This window comes from Symphalangus syndactylus, chromosome 1 (genome assembly GCF_028878055.3).
Source record: "Symphalangus syndactylus isolate Jambi chromosome 1, NHGRI_mSymSyn1-v2.1_pri, whole genome shotgun sequence".
In the NCBI taxonomy this organism is placed as follows: domain Eukaryota; kingdom Metazoa; phylum Chordata; class Mammalia; order Primates; family Hylobatidae; genus Symphalangus; species Symphalangus syndactylus.
In genome coordinates this window covers 156418097-156443884 of record NC_072423.2, presented here as the reverse complement: position 1 = coordinate 156443884, position 25788 = coordinate 156418097, and the positions used below count along the sequence as shown (strand labels likewise).

Here is a 25788-nt window from a genome sequence, read left to right as displayed (position 1 = left end):
TGCCACCACGCCCAGCTAATTTTTTTGTATTTTTAGCAGAGACGGGTTTTCACCACGTTGGCCAGGATGGTCTCGATCTCTTGACCTCATGATCTGCCCACCTCAGCCTCCCAAAGTGCTGGGATTACAGGCGTGAGCCACCGTGCCTGGCCTACTCTGTTACATTTTTTAACTTGTGAGTCTTTTGTAATAATACTCAGTTTAAGACACAAACACACAGTACAGCTGTACAAAAGTGTTTTTTCTTCATATTTTTCTTTCATAAGCTTTTTTCTATTGTTCTTTTTACTTTTTAAACCTTTTTGTTATAAACTAAAACACGAACCTACGCACTAGCCTAGGCCTGCACAACATCAGTCAGGGTCATTAACACCACTGTTTTCCACCTCCACATCTCGTCCCACTGGAAGGTCTTCAGGGGCAAGGACACGCACGAATGAAGCTGTCATGTCCAATGATCACGGTTCCTTCTTCTGGATACCACCTGAAGGATCTACCTGGGGATGTTTACAGTCAACTTTTGTGTTTTTTATAAGCAGTCGGAGTATACTCTAAAGTAACAGTAGAAAGCATACGATTGCAAACGCATGAACTAGTAAGACAGTCATTGATTCTCATTATCAAGTATGTGCCAGCCTTTTCTGTGACCGGCAGCACAGTCCATCTGTCTTACATCCAGATTGCCACAAACATGTGAGTACTGCTCTGTGCTGGGAGGGAGCAGGGCTAGGAGGTCACCAGGCAATGGAAATCTTTCAGCTCCATTCAAATCTTACAGGAAAACCATCATATATGCAGTCCACTGTTAGGCAGTGTATGACTGGATATTCTATTTACAAAAAGAATAAAAAATTATAGGGAGAACTATTCCGTATCAGTCAGTTTTGCCTATTAAAGCCCCTCCTCTGTTTCTCCGTTGACTGGCAATACTCCTTTGTGGAAAGACTCTCAACTGAGAAGAATCAGCATGGGTGGCGTTGGTGTGGCAGAAAGGAGACGATACTTGAGGAAGAACATGACTAAGAAGTAAAGGAAGTGGCCGGGCGCAGTGGCTCATACCTGTAATCCCAGCACTTTGAGACGCCAAGGCAGGCGGATCACTTGAGGTCACGAGTTCAAGACCAGCCTGGCCAACATGGGAAAACCCTGTCTCTAGTGAAAATACAAAATAATTAGCCAGGCGTGGTGGTATGTGCCTGTAATCTTACCTACTCAGGAGGCTGAGGCAGGAGAATTGTTTGAACCCGGGAAGTGGAGGTTGCAGTGAGCCAAGATCGTGCCACTGTACTCCAGCCTACGGAACAAAGCGAGACGCCATCTCAAAAAAAAAAAAAAAAAAAAAAAAAAAAGTAAAGGAAGAAAGACAGGACAGTGAAGGTGTGCAGGTGCCACCTGCAGAGGAGGTAGTGTCAGGACAGATACTGCAGCTCATGCAGAATCAGGGCAGTAGTCACATGGAGCTCTTTATGGACAGACGTGGAGGGGGTCACATTGTGGAAGAAAAGATAAAAGGGGCGTGAAATCAGTTGAGAAGCTCAAGTTTCGGAGAATTCAGGGAGCTCCCTAAGTTCAGTTTCAGTATCTTTGAAATGTTCTTAAAAGGCTAGAAGTAAGGATTTGATATTATATATTTAAAAAATATGGCTGGGTGCTGTGGCTCATGCCTGTAACCCCAGCACTTTGGGAGGCCAAGGTGGGTGGATCACAAGGTCAGGAGTTTGAGACTAGCCTGGCCAACATAGTGAAACCCCGTCTCTACCAAAAATGCAGAAAAATTAGCCGGGAATGGTAGCACACGCCTGTAATCCCAGCTACTCAGGAGGCTGAGGCAGGAGAATTGCTTAAACCTGAGAGGTGTAGGTTGCAGTGAGTTGAGATCGTGCCACTGCACTCCAGCCTGGGCTACAGAATGAGACTCTGTCTCAAAAAAAAAAAAAAAAATTATAATGTCCAGCAGTCTGCATCACGGCCAACGCTAGTCTACGTGGATCTGTGGTGCCAATTATAACACGACACACCCCTCGCAGTGATCAATTAAAGCAAGATTGTCCTTCTGCTCAGCATATGCAATGCATGCCAAGATGCATGGCTTGGAACGCTGAGCTCAAGGGCAAATTTCAACCATAGCTTAACTCCTCATTGGCTACTTTGTGAAGTCCGCACACTACATACCCCTTTCCAGTGGTCCTGTATAGTGAGTGTAAAAACTTTTAATATAATTATCTGTGCTACAAACTATCAAGGTCAATAGAAGCTTTGAGATCAGTAGGATCCAGCTCTTACTCTGACTAGATATAGCACTTTGTTAGGTTAGCGTTCTGAATTGCAACGCTTCTACTTATGAAAATGAGGATAATTACATCTGCCTGGACATAGGCTACATTTCCTGTTAGCATAGAAAGATAGATGAACAATAGATGCCAGTACCCACCCATAAATTCTCAATACCTATCCGAGCTCCCTCCCTCAGATATTGGAATTTGAATACTTCCATCAATCTTACTGATAAATATTCAGTTGTAATGAATACACTTTGTCTTTTAGACAGTGATCTATGTTGAAAAATACTATCAGCAAACTGTCCCCAAACTGACTTGAATTCAAATAAACAAGCTTTATATTTTATGCTTTATTTTATTCGGGTATTTTATAGATAATGATAGAATTAATATTTAGATTGTCTATGGAAAAGGGATTTCTCAAGAACCCAGAATAATACTATAAATGAAACCAGATGAGGAATATTTTACCAACCTAAAAAAGTGAACTATTTTTAACGAAAACAGCCCCAAGTTACATATTTACAAGGGCTACACTGCAAATGAGCACATCTATCCATCTTGGCCATGTTGGTTGTTAGTTTGGATTACATGTTAGTCATTAGTTTTGATTATAAGAATTTAGAAAAAAAAAACTGAATTACCTTTCATTAAAGAGAGTCTCAAAAGACTATTAAAAAGTATCTTCCTTTTTTTTTTTTTTTTTTTTTTTTGAGACAGAGTCTTGCTCTGTCACCCAGGCTGAAGTGAAGTGGTGCGATCTCGGCTCCTGGGTTCAAGCGATTCTCCTGCCTCAGCCTCCCAAGTAGCTGGGACTACAGGCCTACAGGCGCACACCAAAATGCCCAGCTAATTTTTGTATTTTTAGTAGAGATAGGGTTTTACCATGTTGGCCAGGCTGGTCTCGAAATCCTGACCTCATGATCCACCCACCACAGCCTACAGCACCCAGCCTTCCCTCCTTTTAAAACATCAACATTTATAATGAACTGATTACATGAGAGGCAAACCATGTGCCATTTCATCTAAGTGTCGTAAGGCATGCTTAATTGGCTACAGTCCAGCACATTCCATATGTATACAAATGGGTTTTACTGCCCCACGGAACACAAATAGTAGATATAATCAATAAATCAATATGTGGGCTGGGCACAGTATCAGTAATTTCAGCAATTTTCAATGCCAATGAGAGAGGACTGCTCGAGGCCAGGAGTTAGAAACCAGCCTAGGCAACACAACGTGACCTTGCCTTTACGAAAATCTTTTAACAAATTAGTTGAGTCAGTGGCACATGCTTGTACTCCCAGCTCCACAGGAGATCGAAGTGGGAGGATCATTTGAGCCCTGGAGTTCAAGGTTACAGTGAACTATGATCATACTAGTGTACTCCAGGCTGAGTGACAAGTGACAAATTGTCTCTATAAAAAATAAATAGGTCATATAAGTATATAATATACGTCATGTACACATATAAATATAGGTCATGTACATCAGATGCCCATGATCACTACACAATCCTAAACTACCAGTATAAATGACATTTAACTTAATTCAATTTTTGTTGCAACATAGCAAATATCCTACTATAATGTTTCTTTCTTCATATGTACTTTCTCTTAACTCCAATTATAATTTTTATGATCAGTAGAATCAGGTTGCATACTTAATGCATCTCTTTTTAAGGTGTGCCCCATACATCCCTGGAAAGTGGAATTTTACAAAGTCTGTGAGGTCAAAATTATTTTACAATACTCTAAGGTGTTATGTGCCTTTTTCACTGAGTTGCCATTTCCATTGACAGTGCAAAAACAATGATGGGAAAAACTGATGGCGACTTTGCACCAATCAAGCAACGGCATCAGGCAGTAGGAGAAAAAAGGTCCAGTGTCACTTAAGAAAGTCCTTGAGGGAGCAGGGAAAATGATTGTTTTAAATAAATTCTAACACTTGAATATGTAATGCGTCTCTAGGGCATGGTGAAGCCTGAGGAGCTCTGGAGGAACAAACATCTATGTAATTGTTTGAGTTTTGAGTTGAGCTGGCTGCTTAGTTTTCTATTGAACTCCTCCTCATTTAAAGAATGATAGACCAACTATCATGGCTAAGGTCTGAGTATCTGTCAGGTATTTACAAAAATTGAATGAGTCTTTTACTTCAAGGAAAATGACTGACAAAATTTGAGCGCATGACAAAGTTAAAGTTTTCCAATTTTCATTAGAAATAAAATTACAATTTTCATTTGTAGTTTTCTAATGAAAACTAGAAAATTTTCAAAAGCTTGTACCTATCATCATGAGTTTGACAGTTTTCCAATGCTAACAGATCTTCCTAATGAAATACATGGTAATATCAACAAATGTATTTTTTAAAATAACGTATAGGACAATGTATAAATATTTGAAAGAACTGATAACTCGATGAATGATTTTCAAGTGACCAATGTATGAGGTACAAAATCATGCATATACAAAAAATTAATTTAGGACAGAAGCTCAGCCAATAAATTTTGATGTAAGAAAATAAAAAAAATGTTTATTTTCAAAACCCCATATCCAAATTGCATCTAAAATTTAAGATGATATCATTTGCCTATTTTTGTTACAGTATCAAATAATATACTCAGTTATTTGAAAATAATTTGAAAATACTAATTTCTTTTTCAGCTATATAGAAAGCTGGGTTTTAAAAAATATTTAATTAAAACAATATTGTGTAGCAGATTGAATATAGAAACATATAACAATCCATATAAAATATTATACACTAACAATAATTCAAAGAAAGCTAAAATGGCTATGCAAATGTAAGACAAATTTGGTTTCAGAGTAAAAAATATTACTCAGGATAAAGAAAGTCATTTCACAATGTAAAGGCTATTAAACAAACAAAAATACATGGCAATTTTAAACATTTGTGTACCCAATAACAGAGCTTCAAAATACATGAAGCAAAAACTGATAAAGCTGCAACGAGAAATAGACAAATTCACAATTTTAGTAGATGATTTAGATAAATCTCTCTCAATCACAGATTTGACAAGTGATGAGAAAACAAGTAAGGATCCCAAAGTCTTGAACTACGCCATCAACCGACTTGATCTAACTGACGTTGATGGAACACTTCACCCAACAACGCTAAAATATGTGTTATTTTCACGTGGTCATGGAACATTTACCAAGATAGAGCATATTCTTGCCCATAAAGCAATTATCAAAACATTTTTTAAAGTTCAGATCCTATAAAGCATAATCTCTAACCACGCAGATTCTTAGAAAATGTCCAGTATATGGAAACAAACTAGAAAACTTCTAAATAAATCATGGAACAAAAAAGTAATCACAAGGGAAAATAGAATGTAATTGAAGCTGCATGAAAATGAAAACACAGCATATCAAAGTTGAAGAGATGCAGCCAAAGCATTACGTAGAGGAAAACTGATAGCAGTAAACACCCACGTTTAGAAAGAATAAAGGTCTTAAATCATTGATCTCACCTTCAACTTTAACAGACTAGCAAAAGAAGAACAAATGGAGCCCATAGTAAACAGAGGAAATTAATAAGAGGTCAGACCAGAAATCAGTGAAATTGAAGACAAACTAAACAATACAGAAATGTATGTCAAAGTAAATTGTATTTTTGTGAGAAGTTAAATAATATTGACATGTTAATAGGCAGATGGAACAAGTAAAATTTTTTTTTAAAATACGAGTATCAAGAATTTGAGCTGTGAAATTACTACTCATTTAAAGGATAATAAAGAAAACTAAGAATAATTTTAAGCCAACAAATTTGACAACTTAGATTAAATTTTAAAATTTCTTGAAAGATACACAGTATCAAAGCTCACTGAAGTAGAAGGAGATAGTCTACATAAGCCTGTAAGTAGAAAAGAAGTTCAATCTGTAATTAAAAACCTACTTGTAAGAAAATTCCAATTCCAGGTAGCTTCCCTGGTGAATTATTCCAAACATTTAGCAATGAAATATTAACAATTATACACAAACTCTTCTATGGTATTCCAGAGAAGAGAACATTTTTGAATTAATTTTGAGACCATTTTTACTCGACAGGAACAACAAAGTCTTTATAAGAAAAGACTACAGCCTATCATAACTCATAAACGTACCTGTAAAAAACTAAACAACATTTTAACAAGTCAAATTCAACAATCCATAAAAAATACATCATTACAAATTAATTTTATTCCAGAATTTGGTTTTTTTTTTAAAGTTGGGAAACCAGTTAAGTCTTCATCGTCACAAAATATGCAAACAAAAAACGGTCATATCAATAGATGTAGAAGAAGGTTTTGAAAAAATTCCAAATTTATGTCAGATTAAAACACACACACACACACACACACACACACAGCCCTCAAAAAATTACAAATAGAAGGATACTTCCTCAACCTGATAAAGGGCATCTTTGAAAAACCAACAAGCAATGTCATAAATATAATGAAAGCCAGAACACTTTCCACCTAAGCTCAGGAATAAAGGCAGAGATTCTCACCATTTCTACTCAATCTTGAAAAATAGTTTCTAACCATGCATTTAAACAAGAAAAAGAAATTAAAAAAAATCAGATTGGAAAGCAAAAATTAAAAATCCTTTTATTTGTAGACAACAAAATCACCTAGGGAGAAAGTTCTAGGAAATCTATCAAAAAAGCTACTATAACTAGCTTATCTCTGTTACGTATATATTTGTATACATATCCACACATCATAGATGATACAAATAACATTTTACATGTGTACTTAAGAGAAAATTTAATCTTTCAAATCATTTTCCCAGGTGTTATAGTATTTGATTGCTATTGCTACAAACGTAGAGACATATAAACAACCTAGTGATTTCCCAAAAAACTAGGAAAGTGACAGATTGAAATTCTCTTCTGAGATAAGGTTCTATAGAAACCTTATCTATATTCCATCCCTGAAGGGCCATATGTCTGCACAACCTACATTCTCCCTATCCCCACCCGAGCCAGATCAACACAGCCCTCAGAGTTAATGTTCATCCTGAATTTAAACCTCTTCTTCAGAAATAAGCCTGATCTGAGAATGAAATGGAGTAAAGATTGGCTTACTCACCTAGGATATGATTAAAACTTTCATGATTGCCCATGTGCTAAGTAGACGTTGGCCTGAATATTCACAACTTCTCCGTTAACTTTTAAAGCTTAAGCATTTTCTCTATCATTTTCTTAAAACATGAAATGCAATTTGAAGAATTTGATATTCTCAGATACAAGTTAAATTGTTTTGTTTTTAAAATACAGCTCCGCAAAATTGACGAAAGAAGTTTCTAGGTTTCTGGGATGACGGGATACAAGATGGGCAGTTCCCCTGATACACAAAGCACATTTGATACATAGATGAGTTTCTTTGTGCCATGCACAGTTTTAGTCACTGAGGATGCAAAGATAAGACACTCTCCATTCTGGAGACGCTTAAGACAGGTGAGAAAACGGATGTGTGAGCATGCCGTGATGATGCACTGCTGTCAACTCTAACAAAGGGGCACAGAAGAAAAGGGAAGGGAAGCAGGAAGAAGATTTTTCCTCAGCAAGAGGGACATGAAAGAGGTGACTGTTGATACAAGGAAGGAATACATAGAATGGAGAGCCCTTGAAAGAATGTGCAATTTTATCTAGTTGCTTTGTTTTCAAAAGAGATAAAATTCCTGAATGACTTCAAATGACCGCTATTTTATAATATGATACTGGAAACCAGCATCCTTCTGTTAGCTGTCAGCTGGTGCATCCATGCACCACACTCACTGCATTGCTAATAACTCTTCACAACCAACTCTTCCTATGGAGAACTTCCTTGAGCCAAAGGAAGGAAGCCATTGATTGACAGGCAGGAAAGTGGGTACAAAATGTGAGGCCTGCTTGTCAGTACAATTTGTGCCCCAGAACTCCCCATGGGAACAGACTGAAGTGAGTCTCCAGTAAAAGCATCTTTCTGCTTAGCTCTTTACTCCAATTCTTTTTTTTTTTTTTTTTTTCTTGAGACGGAGTCTCGCTCTGTCGCCCAGGCTGGAGTGCAGTGGTGCAATCTCGGCTCACTGCAAGCTCCGCCTCCCGGGTTCACGCCATTCTCCTGCCTCAGCCTCTCCGAGTAGCTGGGACTACAGGCGCCCGCCACCACGCCCGGCTAATTTTTTGTATTTTTCGTAGAGACGGGGTTTCACCGTGGTCTCGATCTCCTGACCTCGTGATCCGCCCGCCTCGGCCTCCCAAAGTGCTGGGATTACAAGCGTGAGCCACCGTGCCCGGCCTCTTTACTCCAATTCTATTCCACTTCCTCTACTCCCCTCCTCCAGAGAGTACTTTTCCAATAAATCACTTCAGTAAGAATTTTCTTCTCAAGCTCTGCCTCAAATGGACTTCAGCAAAAACACAAACTTCTTAATATATTAGTCAAGATGTGTAACAGTTAACCTATATCCGTTCCAAAACTATTTCTTCACATCTATACTTTGTATCCTTTTCATGTAAAACAATTTTACCAACTTCATTATAGACACACTACAATTTTCTTATTTTTCTGTTCCTTTTAAAACTACTGTTGTTACTCCAGTTTTACTAAATAACATTCCTTCTTTCCTCCCTAATAGTAGCAGCACTTTTCTTCCATTTGTAGCCTGCTTCAGTAGCCTTAGCTCTCTGAACCTTTTTTTGAATCTTTTTTCAAAAATGGTGACATTGTAAGAAGGAAAAACACATATCTTGTTTCTCTTTACTTTTTTATTTTACAGCTACTTCTAATAACAGTATCCATCTTGTAAGATGGAAAATGTTACATTTCTTGAACTCACTGCAATAAGTGCAAAAATCTAGAGTAATAGGGCTATTAAAATCACTACTGTATTCATAATGTAGCAACAGAAAATCAGCATCTAGTTCATCACAATCCTAGTAAAATGATTCACATTTCCTGAATAAACTTTATTGGCTGATACTAACATTCATCATTCCTAAAGTTTTTCAATGAAATAACTATGAAGAGATAATTAAATGTTTTACCTTCTATCTTTAAACATTAAAAGAATTGGAATATGACATTTACATGGTTTGGCACACTGCGTCCCCACCCAAATCTCACCTTGAACTGTAGCACCCATAATCTCCACATGCTGTGGGAGGGACAGGTGAGAGGTAATTGAATAATGGGGGCAATTACCCTCATGCTGTTCTCACCATAGTGAGTGAGTTCTCATGAGATCTGATGTTTTTTTTAAGGGTATTTTCCTCCAATTCGCTCATTCTTCTTCCTGTCTGCACATGAAGATGGATGTGTTTGCTTCCCCTTCTGCCATGATTGTAAGTTTCCTGAGACCTCCTCAACCATGCTGAACTATGAGTCAATTAAACGTCTTTCCTTTATAAATTACCCAGTCTCTGATATGCCTTTATTAGCAGTGTGAGAAGGGACTAATACAGAAATTTTAACAGATTATAAACAAAAACCAAAATCTCTGAAGACAAATTTTGATCACAGACATTTACAGTTAATTAATATTGGTTCCTAGAGTATAAGGTGCCAACTCTAGAGTACCAGGAATTTTTCAGTATGTGTTTTAGAATTCTACAAATAATACAGTTGCGTAATGATTGAGAAGTTTTATCTTTACCTCAAAAGAACAAAAGAGTTAAACCTAACTGCAAGCTGAAATTATATATGTCTTACAAATAACATGCTTTTTTCCACCACTATTGTATTTCTTACCTGAAGTCAGAACCTGCTCTTCTACCATTTTCTGGAATCCCAGGATCTGGACACATGTCAGAGACCAATGCAACACCGCCTTGGCTCACTGTAACAGACAGAAACATTGTTAAAATGTTGTATAGTTATTGAGGAAATATCCAGATAAAAAAATTTATTCTAGGCATGTTCAGTTCTTTAACGATAATGACTTAAAATGTGATCTCCAAAGCAATTAAGACACCTTAAATACATTCAAATAAATGTTTATATTCTCATTGGTGAAAATCAAAGATGTGTTTTCTAATGAAAGGATGATAATCTTTGGTTTTATTTCTCTCATTTTTAAGATGTCAAAATTTAATAAAAAATCTCATTTGTTCCTTGGGACTACTTTTATGCCAGGTCACAATTAACAGCATGATGAGAAAAATAGCATTATGGGAAAAATGCATACACTCAGAGAGAAGAAAGTCTTCACTCATTCCCACAGATGACAACAGAGATGATATTTACTAAGTTCTGTACAAAAGATACTTTAAATAACATTACGTATATTTTAAACGTTGAAGTGTTTATCATTGAACTAAAACCCATAATGGTTTCTTTGTTCAAGTGTACTGATTTATTTCTTGAATTTCATGGAAAAACTTTTTTCCTGTTGGGACTTGCACCATCACAGAATAATTTTTAAAGAACTCGTTTGTTTATTGGATAGAGTGGCTGTCACTTCAACATTCATTTCACCCTATATAATTTGTCTAATCAAAGTAAGTCATTTCTTTTTTTCTTTTCCCAGGAATTTGCTTAGCAGAGGGCTTGGGACCTAATTCAGTATAATGAGATGTGAGGGTAAGTCCACAGGAGTCCTTCTGGGAAACATTACAGGATGCTAATAAAGTGCATTTCTATTTCACTCTGAAAATTTCTGTGTCCAGGTTTCAAATGTAGAGATATTGGTGCCATTTTCCTATAATCCAAGGATGGAGACAACAGCATGTATGGAAAAGAACAGATGTGTCAAGAATCTGGACCTGCTACCTTATTGTTGAGGCAGAAAATCAACCAATTTAGGAGGAATATCACAATTCTGAACATTCTGTTGTGTTTATTATAGCTTATTCACTATAGTTTAAATCCATTGAATAGGGGATTCTATTATTTGCAGCTGAAATGTGTACATATAAATATACATTTTCTCACATATATTTTAAATGATTCCATAAGAAGAAAATAATATGCCTGGGTATAAGTGGAATTCGTGAAGCATTTGATTAAAACTATACATAAAACAACAGCAATCATAGCAAGTTTAGTTTAGCTTGTTTGTTTTGAGTCAGGATCTCACTCTGTTGCCCAGGTGGGAGTGCAGTGGCACAATCATAGATCACTGCAGCCTCAACCTCCCAGGATCAAGCAATACTCCCATCTCATCCTCCCTAATAGCTGGTAACACAGGCTTGTGCCACCATGCCCAGATAATTAAAAAAGATAATCTTTTGTAGAGATGTTGTCTCACTATGTTGCCCAGACTGGTCTCAAACTCCTGGCTCAAGTGACACTTGCACCGTGGCCTCCTAAAGTGTTGGGGTTACAGACATGTACAACCACGCCCAGTGAAAATTTATCTTCCACTGCTAAATTAGAATAAATTTGGGTAACAACATAACCCTTCATTAAATACAAATTCTATTGAATATGTTATGTGGTTTCATTCTTAGTAAGTACTTCACTATTCCAAATGGGTTAAGATATTTTTTAGGTATTTTTATTTCTTTTTTAAAATAAGTTTTTTTAAATAACATCTAAACATTATTTTGCTGCACGATGTGACAATTATATTGAATTCCAAAATTTTATTTTCTAAATGTTTAATTTCCTCAATATTATATCAAAATGATTCAGCAAGTTTGCTCATACCATCAGTAGACAGTCAGACAGAAAGCTTCCAGACCCGTATTTCCCCACGGAAACACCAAAGAAACGACTACCGAAAGATTAAAATCATTTTACAGGAGCTCTAAATGACAGTAAAAAATCTACAACAACCAAGCAAATGCCCAATGAAGAAAAAAGATGATCAAAATAGGACTATATTTCCTGAGGTTTTACTCTCCTTGTTTCATATCATGACTTGCGTGGCACAGTGCAGTTGGGAGGAAGCCGCCCAGTGACCAGTTTCCTCTCTAGGGATGAAGAAGCAGAGAGAAAGTGGTTGGCAGCATGATGGTCGCTCTGTGGGTTGCCTGAGAGACTGAGCTCTGTCTTTCCTGACTTGCAGGTCAGATGAGGAAGGGCGGCATAATTGGGATCTCTGGCTAGCAGCCATGGAAGGCTGTGAGAAACACTGCTGTATAGAAAACTGCAGCAAGGTTGCAAACCCATGGGTACCTTGGGGTAAAGGATTCCAGGCAGAAGAATACGACAGAACACATATCTAAGGCGCCAATGTGAAGATGAGATGAGATTCTTTGGAATATTAATATGTTTAAAAGCAGCTGGGGGAAAAAATGAAAACAAAAACACAACAAAAGGTACACACAAACCCAGACAGGACATGTACCCCCTCAAAAAAGTATGAGAACACGTAAAAGTCTTCAGTCCAGGTTGATCTCAAGGCTCAGAGGCCCACTAATTAGTGAACATTTTCTATATATTCTGCAAAGATTGAGGGCGGTAGTTAATTCTTTTCAAATGCTTTTTTTTTTTTTTTTTTTTTTTAACAAAAATCACAAGGCATACAAAGAAACAGGGAAACATGGCCATTCAAAGGATCGAAATAAATCTCTACATACAGTCACTGAAGGAACATATGCATCAGACTTACTAGGCAATGAATTTACAACAATGACTATAGATATGGATTTAAATAAATGAATATAAACTTTCCAAATTTGAGGAAAGACATAGACACACAAATTCAAGGACATTAATGAACTGGTAGCAGGATAAACATAAAGAGACCCACATGAAGACACATAATAATGAAACTGTTAAGAGCCAAAGAAAAAAAGAGAATCTTAAAAGCAGAAAGAGAAAAGCAAGTCCTCATAAACAAGGGATCCACAAAAAGACTATCAACAGATTTCTCTGCAGACATTTCACAGGTTAGAAAGCAATGGATAGGCTGGGCAGTGGCTCACACCTGTAATTCCAACACACTGGGGGGCCGAGGTGGGAAGATAACTTTAGGTCAGGAATTCGAGACTGGCCTGGCCAACATGGTGAAACCCCATTTCTACTAAAAATACAAAAATCAGCCAGGCATGGTGGCAGGCACCTGTAATCTCAGCTACTTGGGAGGCTGAGACAGGAGAATAGCTTGAACCTAGGAGGCAGAGGTTGCAGTGAGCCGAGATTGTGCCCCTGCACTCTAGCTTGGGCAACAGAGCAAGGCTCCATCTGAAGAAAAGAAAAGAAAAGAAAAGAAAAGAAAAGAAAAGAAAAGAAAAGAAAGCAATGGATAATATATTTAATTACTGAAAAAATGTCCACTGAGAATTATACATCTAGGAAAACTGTCCTTCAAAAATGAAAGAGAGATTAAGACAATCCCAGACAATCAAAATATGAGTTTATTACCAATATATGTTCCCTACAAGAAAGTCCTTCAAGTTGAAATGAAAGGGCACTACACAGTCACTTGGAGCCTCATGAAAAGAAAAGGGTCCCTAGTATAGGTAAACACATGAAAATATATGTAAAAATTATTGGGCCGTGCGCGGTGGCTCACACTTGTAATCCCAGCACTTTGGGAGGCCGAGGCAGGCGGATCACGAGGTCAGGAGATCGAGACCACGGTGAAACCCTGTCTCTACTAAAAATACAAAAAAATTTAGCCGGGCGTGGTGGTGGGCGCCTGTAGTCCCAGCTACTCAGAGAGGCTGAGGCAGGAGAATGGCGTGAACCTGGGAGGCAGAGCTTGCAGTGAGCCGAGATTGCGCCACTGCACTCCAGCCTGGGTGACAGAGCAAGACTCCGTCTCAAAGAAAAAAAAAAAAAAAAAATTATACTAAGTTTGACTTAAAACCCCCATTTTCATTTTCTACAGTATCTAAAGATAAATGCATACAATAATTATGCACTTATGCTAATAGTTACATTATATATAAAGATGTAATTTATGACAGCAATAGCATAAAGTAACGAGCAGACTTGTATGGATTGAAGTTTTTATATCTGATTGAAGTTAAATTCATATCAATTTAAGATTCTGCCATCCTTGTAGGATGTTATACGTAATCTCTATGGAAACCATGAAGAAAATATTTATAGAATTTCTAAAAAAGAAATGAGAAGAGGATCACAATGTGACACTACAAAAATATCAACTAAAAATAGAGGATAATAGTAATGGGTCAAATGAGGGACAAAAATGCTGAAAGACATATGAAAATTGAATAAAAACAAAATGGTAAAAGAGCTACCCTTTAAATAATTATTTCAAATATAAATGGATTTAATGCCGTTTTAGGCTGAATTATATCCCTCCTCCCGGCAAAGGGTTATACCTTGAAGTTCTAACCACCAGTACCTCACAATGGACTGTATTTGGAGACAGAGACTTTGAAGAGGTAATTAACTTAAAATGTCATCCTTAAGAGAAGCCCTAATCCAACATGACTGATGCCCTTCTAAGAAGGGGCAGTTAGGACATGAACACATAAAGGAAAGTCCATGTGAAGGCACAGGAAGCAGAGAGCCATCCACAAGTCAAGGAGAGAGGGCTTAGAAGAAACCAACCCTGCCCAAACCTTGATCTCAGGCTTCTACCCTCTAGAATTGTGGTAAAGTGAATTTTTGTTGTTTAAGCCACTCAGTGAGTAGTGTAGCACTTTTTTTATGGCAGCCCTCAAAAATGAATCACTCCTAAACCAAACACATAGGTTGACAGGACGCGTTGAATAGTAAGTTAATAAGTAACATGATCCAACTCAATGTTGCCCACAAGAGACTCATTTTAGGCATAAAGACACAAAGAGGTTAAAAATGAAGAGTAATCAAAGTCAGAGAGCCAGAAAGCAGAATGATGGTTTTGCCAGGGGCTGGGGCAAAGGGAAGGAGAAGAAGGAATATAAGGTGTTATTGTGTAAAGTATTTCAGCAGAGTATGACAAAAATTTGGGGAGATGAATAGTGGTGATGGATGTACAACAGCATCAACATATTTAAAGCCACATAAATGCATAGTTTTTCTTTTTCTTTTTTTACCTTCTCTTTTTTTGAGACAGAATCTTGTTCTCTTGCCCAGGCTGGAGTGCAGAGGCACAATCATGGCTCACTGCAGCCTCCGTCTTCGTGCTCCAGCAATCGTCCCAAATAGCTGCAAGTACAGGTGCATGCCACCACTCCCAGCTAATGTTTTATTTTATTATTATTATGATTATTTTGTAGAAACAGGGTTTCACCACATTGCCCAGGCTGGTCTCAAACTCCTGGGCTCAAACAATTCTCCCATCTCGACCTCCCAAAGTGCTGGGATTACAGTGAGTTATCATGTCCAACCAGAAGTCTATGCTTATAATGGTTAAAACCAGCAAGTGTGATGTTACTTCTACCTTATGTCTCTCTCTCTCTTTGTGTGTGTGTGTGTGTATGTGTGTGTGTATGTATGTATATGTATTTCTATCATTCTGCTTCTCTACTACTTTTTTCTTCATCCCCATGTTTTTGCAGTCTGTACTATGTGCTGGGGTACAGTTTTCACTCAGTAAGCAGTGGTCGACTACTAGCTCTCTAAAATTTATCTCGTAAACGCATTTAGCTTTAATAATTTCAAACTCCAATGCAGAATGTTACTTGTGCCACGTTTATTCTTTCTGCCATCACTGGCTAGATGTCTTCTACACTCCCTCAAGCAACATCATTATTGCTGTGGCCAAATAAAATAGCTTCATCGAGATGAACGGCTATCACTGATGTTTGTCAGAAATAATAGACTCTAGCTTGGTAGTTACTGCACTTTTCCACAATACCTAAACTGGTTGAAAATACAACTCCAAGGCTTACAAAGGCCCACTTGCATTTCTGCTCTTCTATTTTTCTCACAAGCAACAGTAGTTGAAAGAAATGGGAGAAATTGGAGCTACCTGCCCAAGTTGGGTAAAAACACTCTGGATCTTTTTAAAGATAGTGCCAAAGTGACTTACTAAAGAAAGGTGACTTAGTTGGAATTCTGTGAAAGCACAAAATGAATTAGACAAGCCTGAACGGATTGCAGATGGTAGAAGATAACAAAAAGTGATTAGAGATTAAATGTAAAATATGGGCGATTTTCTGAAACAGAGGGAGTTGTTTCGTGTGATAAAGAGTCAGAAAAAGTATGCTGACACATGGTACGTGCAAGGAAACGATAGCTCCATAAATCCCAACTACGTATTCCATCCACACCGTGAGTCATGGATTCATCTAGAAATAAAAGCTTCAAGGTTGGAAAGAATCGTGGAGATGAAATCACTTCAAGAGGAATCCTTAGTACCTCAGAGAAACATTTTCAAAGAGAGGATTTACTGGGCTTAATATCACTTTAACTCTAATTTTGTTGAATATCTTTTCAGATCTCAGAACACATGACACAGATAGTGATAAATATGTTAAATGTAAGTCAAAACCTTGTAGTTAAAAATCAAAACTGAAAATATCAATAGATGGGTTCATTACACACCATTAATACTAATGACAGGTATAAAATTACGCAAGTGGATAATCAGATATGGACAGTTTGTAAAAGAGTTTAAATGAATTTGCTTTTAGAAGTGTAGATTATATATTTTAAATGACTTTTTCAAAGCATGTTGATTTACAATACCTCATTAGATCTGCACAAAACCTTGTGACTGTGTAGGGCAGTAAAGAAAATACTTCTTGATTAAATTACCTTGCTGTTTGAGGACATGCCATATGAGTATCAATTAAAATTCAACATGAATTTCTTTGCAGCAAACTATACAGGTAGATCAGGTGCCATCATGAATAAAGCAAGTGTCTGAAAAGAAATACAAGCAACTACTTCTGTGACAAAGATTAGAAACAAATAAATTAGTGAAGATAAAATTTATGAGTGAATAATCAGAAATAATTACAAACGAAGTACTGAGAATAGTGACAATGATATAAAATTAAACTTATGTGTTTGCTAGAAACTCTTAGTATCATTGACATATGTTTTTAAATTTAATCCATATAATCAGTCTGTGAGTTGTTAATATTAAACCCATTTTACAGGAAAGAAAACTGAGGCCAGAGTTAAGAATGAGTTGACGCCAAGGCTGGGAGTGGTGGCTCATGCCTGTAATCCTAGCACTTTGGGAGGCCAAGGCAGGTGGATCACCTGACGTCAGGAGTTCAAGACCAGCCTAAACAACATGGAGAAACCCTGTCTCTACTAAAATTAAATAATTAGCTGGGCGTGGTGGTGTGCATCTGTAATCCCAGTTACTCGGGAGGCTGAGGCAGGAGAATCGCTTGAACCCGGGAGGCAGAGGTTGCAGTGAGCAAAGATCATGCCACTGCACTCCAACCTGGGTGACAGAGCAAAACTCCAAAAAAAAAAAAAAATGCCTTTCTGTACTCTGGCCGTAATTACCTTATGAGACATTATGCATTGAAGGGCTTTGTAAACTAAAGAGACACTTTTGGTTAATAAAATTTTTTTTATTTCTTAAAAGTTGCATTCCTTTCATAAAATTTAATTATTAATAAAAATACACTTAACATCCAAAAGAAAAGTGAAGAGGTGTTTTCATTTGTATTCCCAAGCAAACATACACATGGGAAGCCATATGGTTTGAACCATGAGGCTTTAGTCCAAACCATCTGCTAGCGATTTTCCTTCAGCTAAGAGGAAAGCCAAAGGCTTTCCATGGAGAATATAATCCACCTTTAGAGAACAAGAGCCACAAACTGGCTTGAATGTTAAATCTCTATGTAAGGTGTCATTTTGAGTTAAACATTGATTTATATTTGGAATAAATAAGCCAATATAAGAGCCATTTAGATAAACTCACACTTTTTAGCCTGAAGGCACTTATGATTTATTATTATTGTATATTTTCATTGTTGGTACTTGCTTCTTCAGAGATGTACAGATGTATTTCAGTTGCATCAATTTTGAGACAAACTCTAACCATTTAAGCCTTCAGAGAGGTGACGTATGTTTTCAGCTGCATAACCATCAGGAAGGTGGTTATACAAAACAAATTCTCATTGAAATTTTTAGTAGCAGTTTCCCCACTGTACTGATGAGCTTTGTTTGAGTGACAGTGCACTCTAGGATATGTGTTCGACGGACACTCTAGACTTCGGACCTTCCTGCTATACTCAGTTTGAAAGATGTCAACACTGACAGCTTTTTACTTCAGCATTTTGTAGACTCAGTATTATCTCATTGAATTGAAAAGTAATAGCTCCATTTTAATACATGTCTCCTCTTTGATTTCCAGGAAGTTTATGTCTCAGCAAGAATGAAACTTTGTCATGCCACACCCTTCTTCAAAAACTAATAACTTGATTAGATTAACAATTTCAACAATAAGAAACTGTTGCCACTGTAATCATTTCTTTCTTACAGCTATAAGAGGATAATTTTGATTTATAGCATCCTATGAGACAGCTCTACATGCATAACAGATTTTTTTATTTTCTGCTGTTTTTACAGAATATTTGTACAGTCTGCAGCAGTAGTTGTTTTTTCTCTCACAGTAGTAAACAAATGTTTACAAGTTCTATATAAATAGGTAAAATAAGAATTGTTGACACTTGGATGATAAAGTCTTATTATCAGAGCAACATTAGAAGCTTTAAATGAATAGTTGACATTGAAGTAAGTTGCTCAGCACATATTGCTTTTATATGTATTGTTTTAGATCTCATATTAATGGATCTCCAACTGGACGTGAAGAGCTTCCAACCCTGAGAGAGAGGCAACGGCTGGATTTTCCAAGTGTTTAATTTATTATGTTGCCAGATATTTTGTCTGGCCCCTCTTTCCTCTCCACTACATACCTTCATGTGCTGACTTTTAAAACACAAGTGGTTGATCACGCATTATCATAATTCATATACCCCAATTTTACCCATGTTCTCTGGTCTCTGATTCAGCTGCCATGGTCTTAAATCAAGCTTCCTTTTAGTTTATAGTAATGTATTTTTTAAAAATACATTTCAGCTTCTAATGCTGTGTCCTAAAATATATTACCGATAAACTAAAAAAATAATAACTCTATTGTACATAAAAAATAAAACGATTTGGCATTCAGAAACTTCAGTCATTCCAACATTATTCTTACTACTCCCTGCAGAGATTCTATGGTCTCAATAGTTGTGAACACTGCAGATTCTTACAGTCTTTATTTATTTTTCACATTGCCTGCCCTAGGTTATTTTTCTATCAGACGGAAAAACAAATGAATTTTTCATAGGGGCTCAGATATTAACAATTATCTTTCCAACTGATATATCATGGTAGCAGCAAATGTTCAAAGAGAAAATATTTTCCTTATAAAGCTTCACATTAAACCAAGATGTTTATTTACTATACAAATAAAATAAAAAATAAGAATATTCTACCATAAAATCAGTATAAATGTTACCTTAACAAAATTAACGGCACTGAACATTTTATAAGAGTCTGGAGGCTCGTCCTCATCACCATCTGTCTGTTTTCACATGGTGCTCTCAGATGTTCACTGGAATGTATATTAGCAGCACCAAAGAGAGACATCTCTATGCCTCCCGCTGGCTCCCGCAAATGCAGAGTGACCGGCAGCTGGGGAGAGCACCGGCTCAGCTGGAGGTCTTAGGGCCTATCATTTCTGCTCTAGTCTCCTTCTGCACATTTAAGAACTCTAGACTTAAGCCTCAGAAATAGTTTTGGGGGCTCACTCAAAGATATCTTACAGGATGTCCAATTATTCATGGTCTTCTCACAGTGAAAGTAGCATTTGACTAGGCCAGTTTATATTACTTTCCATAGAATCTATAATTCAGGCCAGCAACTTAAAAATGTGAAAAGAAATGGGAAAAAATCTTGAAGTCCTTATATAATTTATTTTACAGACATATATAGTTATAGTTAAATGTAATGTATTTAAATATTTATGTAAAATATAATAATTAAATCTTAAAAGTTTTATTTGTCATTCCCTAGATTTAGAAACTGATGGGATGTGATCTGAATGATGAGTCCCCACAGAAAGTTTCTCTTTGATTATAGTTCATTAGTGATTTCAGGATCTTACAAGTACATTCCAATGCAGTAAATATAGATGATGTAAGTATGTATTATATAGTTTAGGATATATTTTATTACTTTTATACATATTACCTACGTATTCAGAATAAGATAATAATGTTATTAAAACTTTAATACTATGTATGTTAAATATAATTTATATATCAAAGTAAATACACACAATAAATAAGTATATTTATGGGCCGGGTGCGGTGGCTCACGCTTGTAATCCCAGCACTTTGGGAGGCCGAGGTGGGCGGATCACAAGGTCAGGAGATCGAGACCACGGTGAAACCCCGTCTCTACTAAAAATACAAAAAAAAAAAATTAGCCGGGCGTGGTGGCGGGCGCCTGTAGTCCCAGCTACTCGGAGAGGCTGAGGCAGGAGAATGGCGTGAACCCGGGAGGCGGAGCTTGCAGTGAGCCGAGACTGCGCCACTGCACTCAAGCCTGGGTGACAGAGCGAGACTCCGTCTCAAAAAAAAAAAAAAAAAAAAAAAAAAAAAGTATATTTATGTAAATATATAAATATAAGTATAATAAATTAATACTATTTAATATTAAGGCTTTATTAAATATTAGTATCTTATACAGTTTTAAATACACAGTTATACAGTGTTTAGTATTTGTTTAACATAGTACAATATATAAGAGGAAATAAGTTCAATTATTTCCCTAGGAGTTTATGCATTTTTAAAGAGCAGAAATATTAAATTATCTGGTTGAGAATTTCTGTGATACACATAGTTTAACATTGTAATTAACATATCAATAACTCCATTTGATGTATTCACTCAAAAATTTATTTCTTTTAGAATATTTGCAGTGCAATTTCACTCTACATACTATTCAGGTATTTTGCAGATGTAAAATTGAGAGAGAGAACCGAGTTTGAGATTGTGATAAAAACTTTCTGTGCAGCTGTTCGTGCCCATTTTGAAAATACCTAGCTGCAAGGCACTTGGGAGAAGTAAAATTCACCACATGATGCTATAATACGTGTGTAAGATTTCAATTTCACAGATCACAAATTATTAAGTTACATCTCCTTAAAGAAATCGTGGCATATCACCTCTAGTCCTGAAATCACACACGTGAACATCCACTGAGAAGACTATGCAGGTGACTTAAAGTCCTGCTATTATTTTTATTTACATAACCTCACCGGAATATATTAGACTGCTTTTATTACGTTCCTCATCATAGTAAATGATGTACAGGTATCTGTAAATGTGGAAAAGGTAACAATCTAATATTATATTCTATATATTCTTACAAAAATGTGTAAACTTTAATGTATATAAGGAACTGTGAGATATTAATATTAAAAACAGGAATGGTGATCATATATGCGACATTTTATGGTAAGCATGCCTTTATGCGTTATGTAATTTAGGTGACACAAAATCTTTATGAGGGAATTATTACTTTGCTTGTTTAAGAAATGAGAAAAGTGAGGGTTGGAATCCGAGTCAGCACATCTTGTTTATTTAGCTGATAGATATATTAAGGTGTCTGATTTCAAAGCCCACATTGTTCGTTATATGTTAATTCACTGATTTTGCTTTTGACCTTTAGGGGAGATTTAAGGAGATAATACTCATTTAGAGACCACAGGTTGAAAAGAAAAATGAAAAGTACTTCACCGCTAATATTTCAACTTACGTTACATATCTAACATGAATTCCTAAGTAAAAGATTCAAAAGGGCAATGTAATAAAAAGCAGATTACAAAACAAAACGTAGTGTCATTCTATTTCTTTAAATAAAATAAACATACAAAAAGACCGGCAGTGTTTCCGGATATACCATCTTCACCCTTGTTGACATGTAAACCTCCATTTGGTTACTGAATCTCTATCACTGTAACAAAGCAGTTGTATTTTTATTTTTTTAATTTGTGTTATAATAATGCTCTACAATGAGAATAGGTTCTTTCTTTAAAGAGAAAAACAATCACAAAAGCCCAGCAGAGGTTCCAGCCCGTGCACACTTCTCTGGAACCATCCCTGCCTGCGCACACCTGCCGAGGATGACCTCACGCCCCTTCCTTGTTCACCACAGCACAGGCCAGTGTAGTCATGGGGACTTGGCCCAAATCGGGAAAGGCTTCCATCAACCGTAACTCATGAATCGGAACTATTTCAAAAAATCAACTGGGTCCTTAAGGTTTACTTCTTGGAGAACTTTAGCTGTGATGCACACAGTAATATGAAGCCCTTAGTGATGAAAGCCACAGCTGGGCGGATGCCACTGGGCCAACAGCAGCCACTGGGCATCATGGCAAGTGCAGGGGGACGAAGAGGGAGTGTCTCAGAGGGAGGCAGCTCCCGCAGAGGGGAGGGCATGGGCAGCCTCACAGAAACAAGTGTAGACACCCTGCAGATCACGTCACAGCTCATGCGAGCCAAATGGAAAAGTGACCAGTGCCTAGAGCCAGATGATTTGTGGCTTCCTAGTTTTGGCACACACGTCCGAGCCAAGAACTCTCATCTGTCTCTTTCTTAAGTGGTTCTAGTAACCCAAATAATCTAAGTTTTTAAAAAAAATTATTCAAAACAAAGACAGGAGAAAATAAGAGAAGAAAAGGAATAAAGAGGTAGGAATCAGAAACAAAAGAAGAATAAAAGATAAAGATGGGAAAGAGGATAGAGAAAAAGGAACAAAAAAGATAAAATAGAATTCTAACCTTTGTTTCAAGGAATTCCAAGCCTTGGGGGATAGACAGTTATTGACAGGAGAGGAGTGAGAAGTAGGGGGAAGCAGGGGTGTGCAGAGGAGACACCCCAGGCATGACGTGAGCAAAGGCAGAAAGAACCCGGGACGTTCGCGGGACACGGAGGAAATTGCTTGAACAGCTTCAACTGAGAAACAGGAAAATCCAGGTCAGTTACTGAGGCAAAGGTCAAACCATGAAGACCCTTTCTGAATAAGATGCCTAACGGGAAGCAGAGACTCTTATTTACTATTATTATATTTTCTTTCACTGATGCATTCAGCTGACATTCAGATATAGTCTTCTCCATTATTTATATGTGTTTAGTTACATATAGTTACTGTTGGAAATTTTGTATGTAAGGTCTTTTCTCCCTTAAAATGTCAACCATGCAATATTATTGGGAAATTCAATGACATGGAATACACAATACACCTACCATTGCTCAATAAAGACAATGTTACAGCAATTATCAGCTCCTCATCTTTTTCTCCTGTTAACAGTTTAGACTAAATTATTTCAGTGTTTTCTTTCAACTTTAATATACCATGAGTCCCTCTCTATGATTCCTATACTCAGGGTTATTTTATCAAGGAATGCTATAATACACAAGTTTATAGGATATTACGGAGATAGAAAAGACCATATGATCAGCACAGAAAGAACACAGGTAAAACAACATTATGCTAAAAGAAACACGCACCTTTCATTTCAAAAAGACAGGCTGCTTGCACAGTATAAGCAAAGGCTAAAAGATACAACTTCGGTCCGTCAGAAACACAGGGTTTGATGTCTCCACAAACAAAACTAGTTGTATAGGAAATCGTGCCTTTTCACTTAGAAGAAAGTAGATTTAAAATTTTCTTTTCACAGCGTTTGTTTGTTGCCTATAGTGTTACTGAATAATATTTAAAAACTGGCAAAAAATGTTAACATATTTTTTGAACAGATCCCACAGTTTTATTTGTAAAAAGAAAACATTTCAAATGAGTATTTTTCTACATTAGAGTAATCAAAATCCCCATGGAAATAACACTTTAAAATAGAAATAGAAAGTTAATTGTAGCCAGTTTCGTTTAGTTATTCAACATCCACTCAGTGAAATATTGACTGAATGCCCAGTACAGTCAGGCTCTGCGTCAGCTCCCGGGAGGTGTCAGTCTTCTCAGTGTTTAACGAGCAGACGTCACGGAGAAAATGCTAAGAAATAAAATCTCAAATAAATATTCATTGCTGCATATTGGGATAAAGACTAGGAAGAAGAGAACAGGATACTGTTCAAGAAATTAATAGCTAGATGGGGGAGCATCAGATTTCGGATGGGGTCACAGCTGGTCTCTGATGCAAAATTACATTTCAGCTGAAATGAAAAGATGTGCAGGAATTACCTAGGGTAAGAGTGAACTTTAAAACCCTTTTGCCCAGTAAACAGCAAAAGCCAAGCCCTCAGGAAGGAACAAGACTGGAGTATTCACAGAACCAAAAAAAGATGAAGTGGCCCAAACCACTGAAACTTCAGAGAAAGAAAGAAGAAAAAGAGAAAGCATGAAAGATGCTTAGATGAGAAGGTCCAATTAATATGTTAAACAGTTCACTGTGGCTACTCCTACAGACCCAGGCAAGGCCAATTAGAGGAAGAGGGAGAGGACGATGTTGAAGTCATTCAGACAGAAGGGTGAAGTGTTGGGCTGGCATGCTGAGTGAGGGTTGGAGGGCAGCGGATGGATTTCATCGCGTTCGAGATAAAATGTGAGAGAAATGTGTGAGTGGTTTGCTCACAAGAACTGAGGGAAATGGAGTTACCTCTCTGAAGCCCTGAGCCAAGGGTGGTAGCACTCACTGCGGTGGCAAAAGCAGTAGAAGAACACGTCACCATGGGAAGGTGAAGGGTTCCATTTCTGATCTCAGATCCCCACAGTCGACCAAGGGGAAACCTCAGTTAGTCTGTTGGTTATATCATGTGTGTCTGGATTAGAGAGCCGAGATCTCTTACAGAAACATGCTATTCACTTTCATCCAAGAAATGAGATTTAAAAGCATGGGAATCATTGATGTCACCTACAATGGGGCTCCAACACCATGTTGAACCCTTGAAAACCCAATCATGCTTCTTTGCTGGTGCCGCTCCTTCCAACCAAAATACTCTTCAGCAAGGTCTTCCTGTCAGAGCCTGCTCAGCACACAGGTATCATCTCAGATGTCATCTGCAGAATGGCCCTCCCTGTGCATCCTGGCTAAACCGGCAGCCCTCCCTCCTGCTCTGAGAGGTTTCCTCAGTGAGTGTCCTACTAGCTGGTACTTTTAGTGTTATACTCTGCCCTGTTGACTCCCATCACTAATTTATTAAAAAGTTGCTGACATCATTTATTTCTCCAACTTTATGTTACCAATAATTTATAGACAGTTAATCATTGAATGTCATATATGATGAACACACCTTTTCTCATAGAAATCAAATAAAACATAACTTAAAATGTCTACATTGGATATAACATAAATTACTCTGACAGTGAGAAGTACCACATAAAAGTATGTTGATAACACATACTCAAAAGTGCACTGTGTCATACACAAGACTCAGAAGTGCATCGTGTCAAAGCTGTCATTGGTCCTGCCATATTTTCTTGAGACTGACAAGTTTGCAAACTAGGTGAGACTTGACAGTGAATGAATGGTACTCCCCATAGGATAATGCAAATAATATCTAACATATGTAAAAACCAGTCTGTTCCCAATTTAGAAGTCAAATACAAATGCAAGGGCAGCAGAATACAAAGGACAATTGTATTTAGTGTGCATGCACATCGAAAGTTAATTTCATTTTTAGCTACTTAAATTTTCATTTT

The 25788-nt window shown here is 37.1% G+C and overlaps 1 protein-coding gene across 2 annotated transcripts in view; it reads right to left on the bottom strand.

Annotated features, from left to right (window-relative positions):
- CSMD1 (CUB and Sushi multiple domains 1) overlaps positions 1 to 25788 on the bottom strand; it is a 2032824-nt gene that overhangs the window by 650111 nt on the left and 1356925 nt on the right. For both annotated transcript variants that reach the window (XM_055289255.2, XM_055289263.2), the window contains exon 8: positions 10018 to 10105. In XM_055289255.2, the coding sequence (XP_055145230.2) occupies positions 10018 to 10105 (88 nt within the window). The remainder of the gene's footprint in view (positions 1 to 10017; positions 10106 to 25788) is intronic.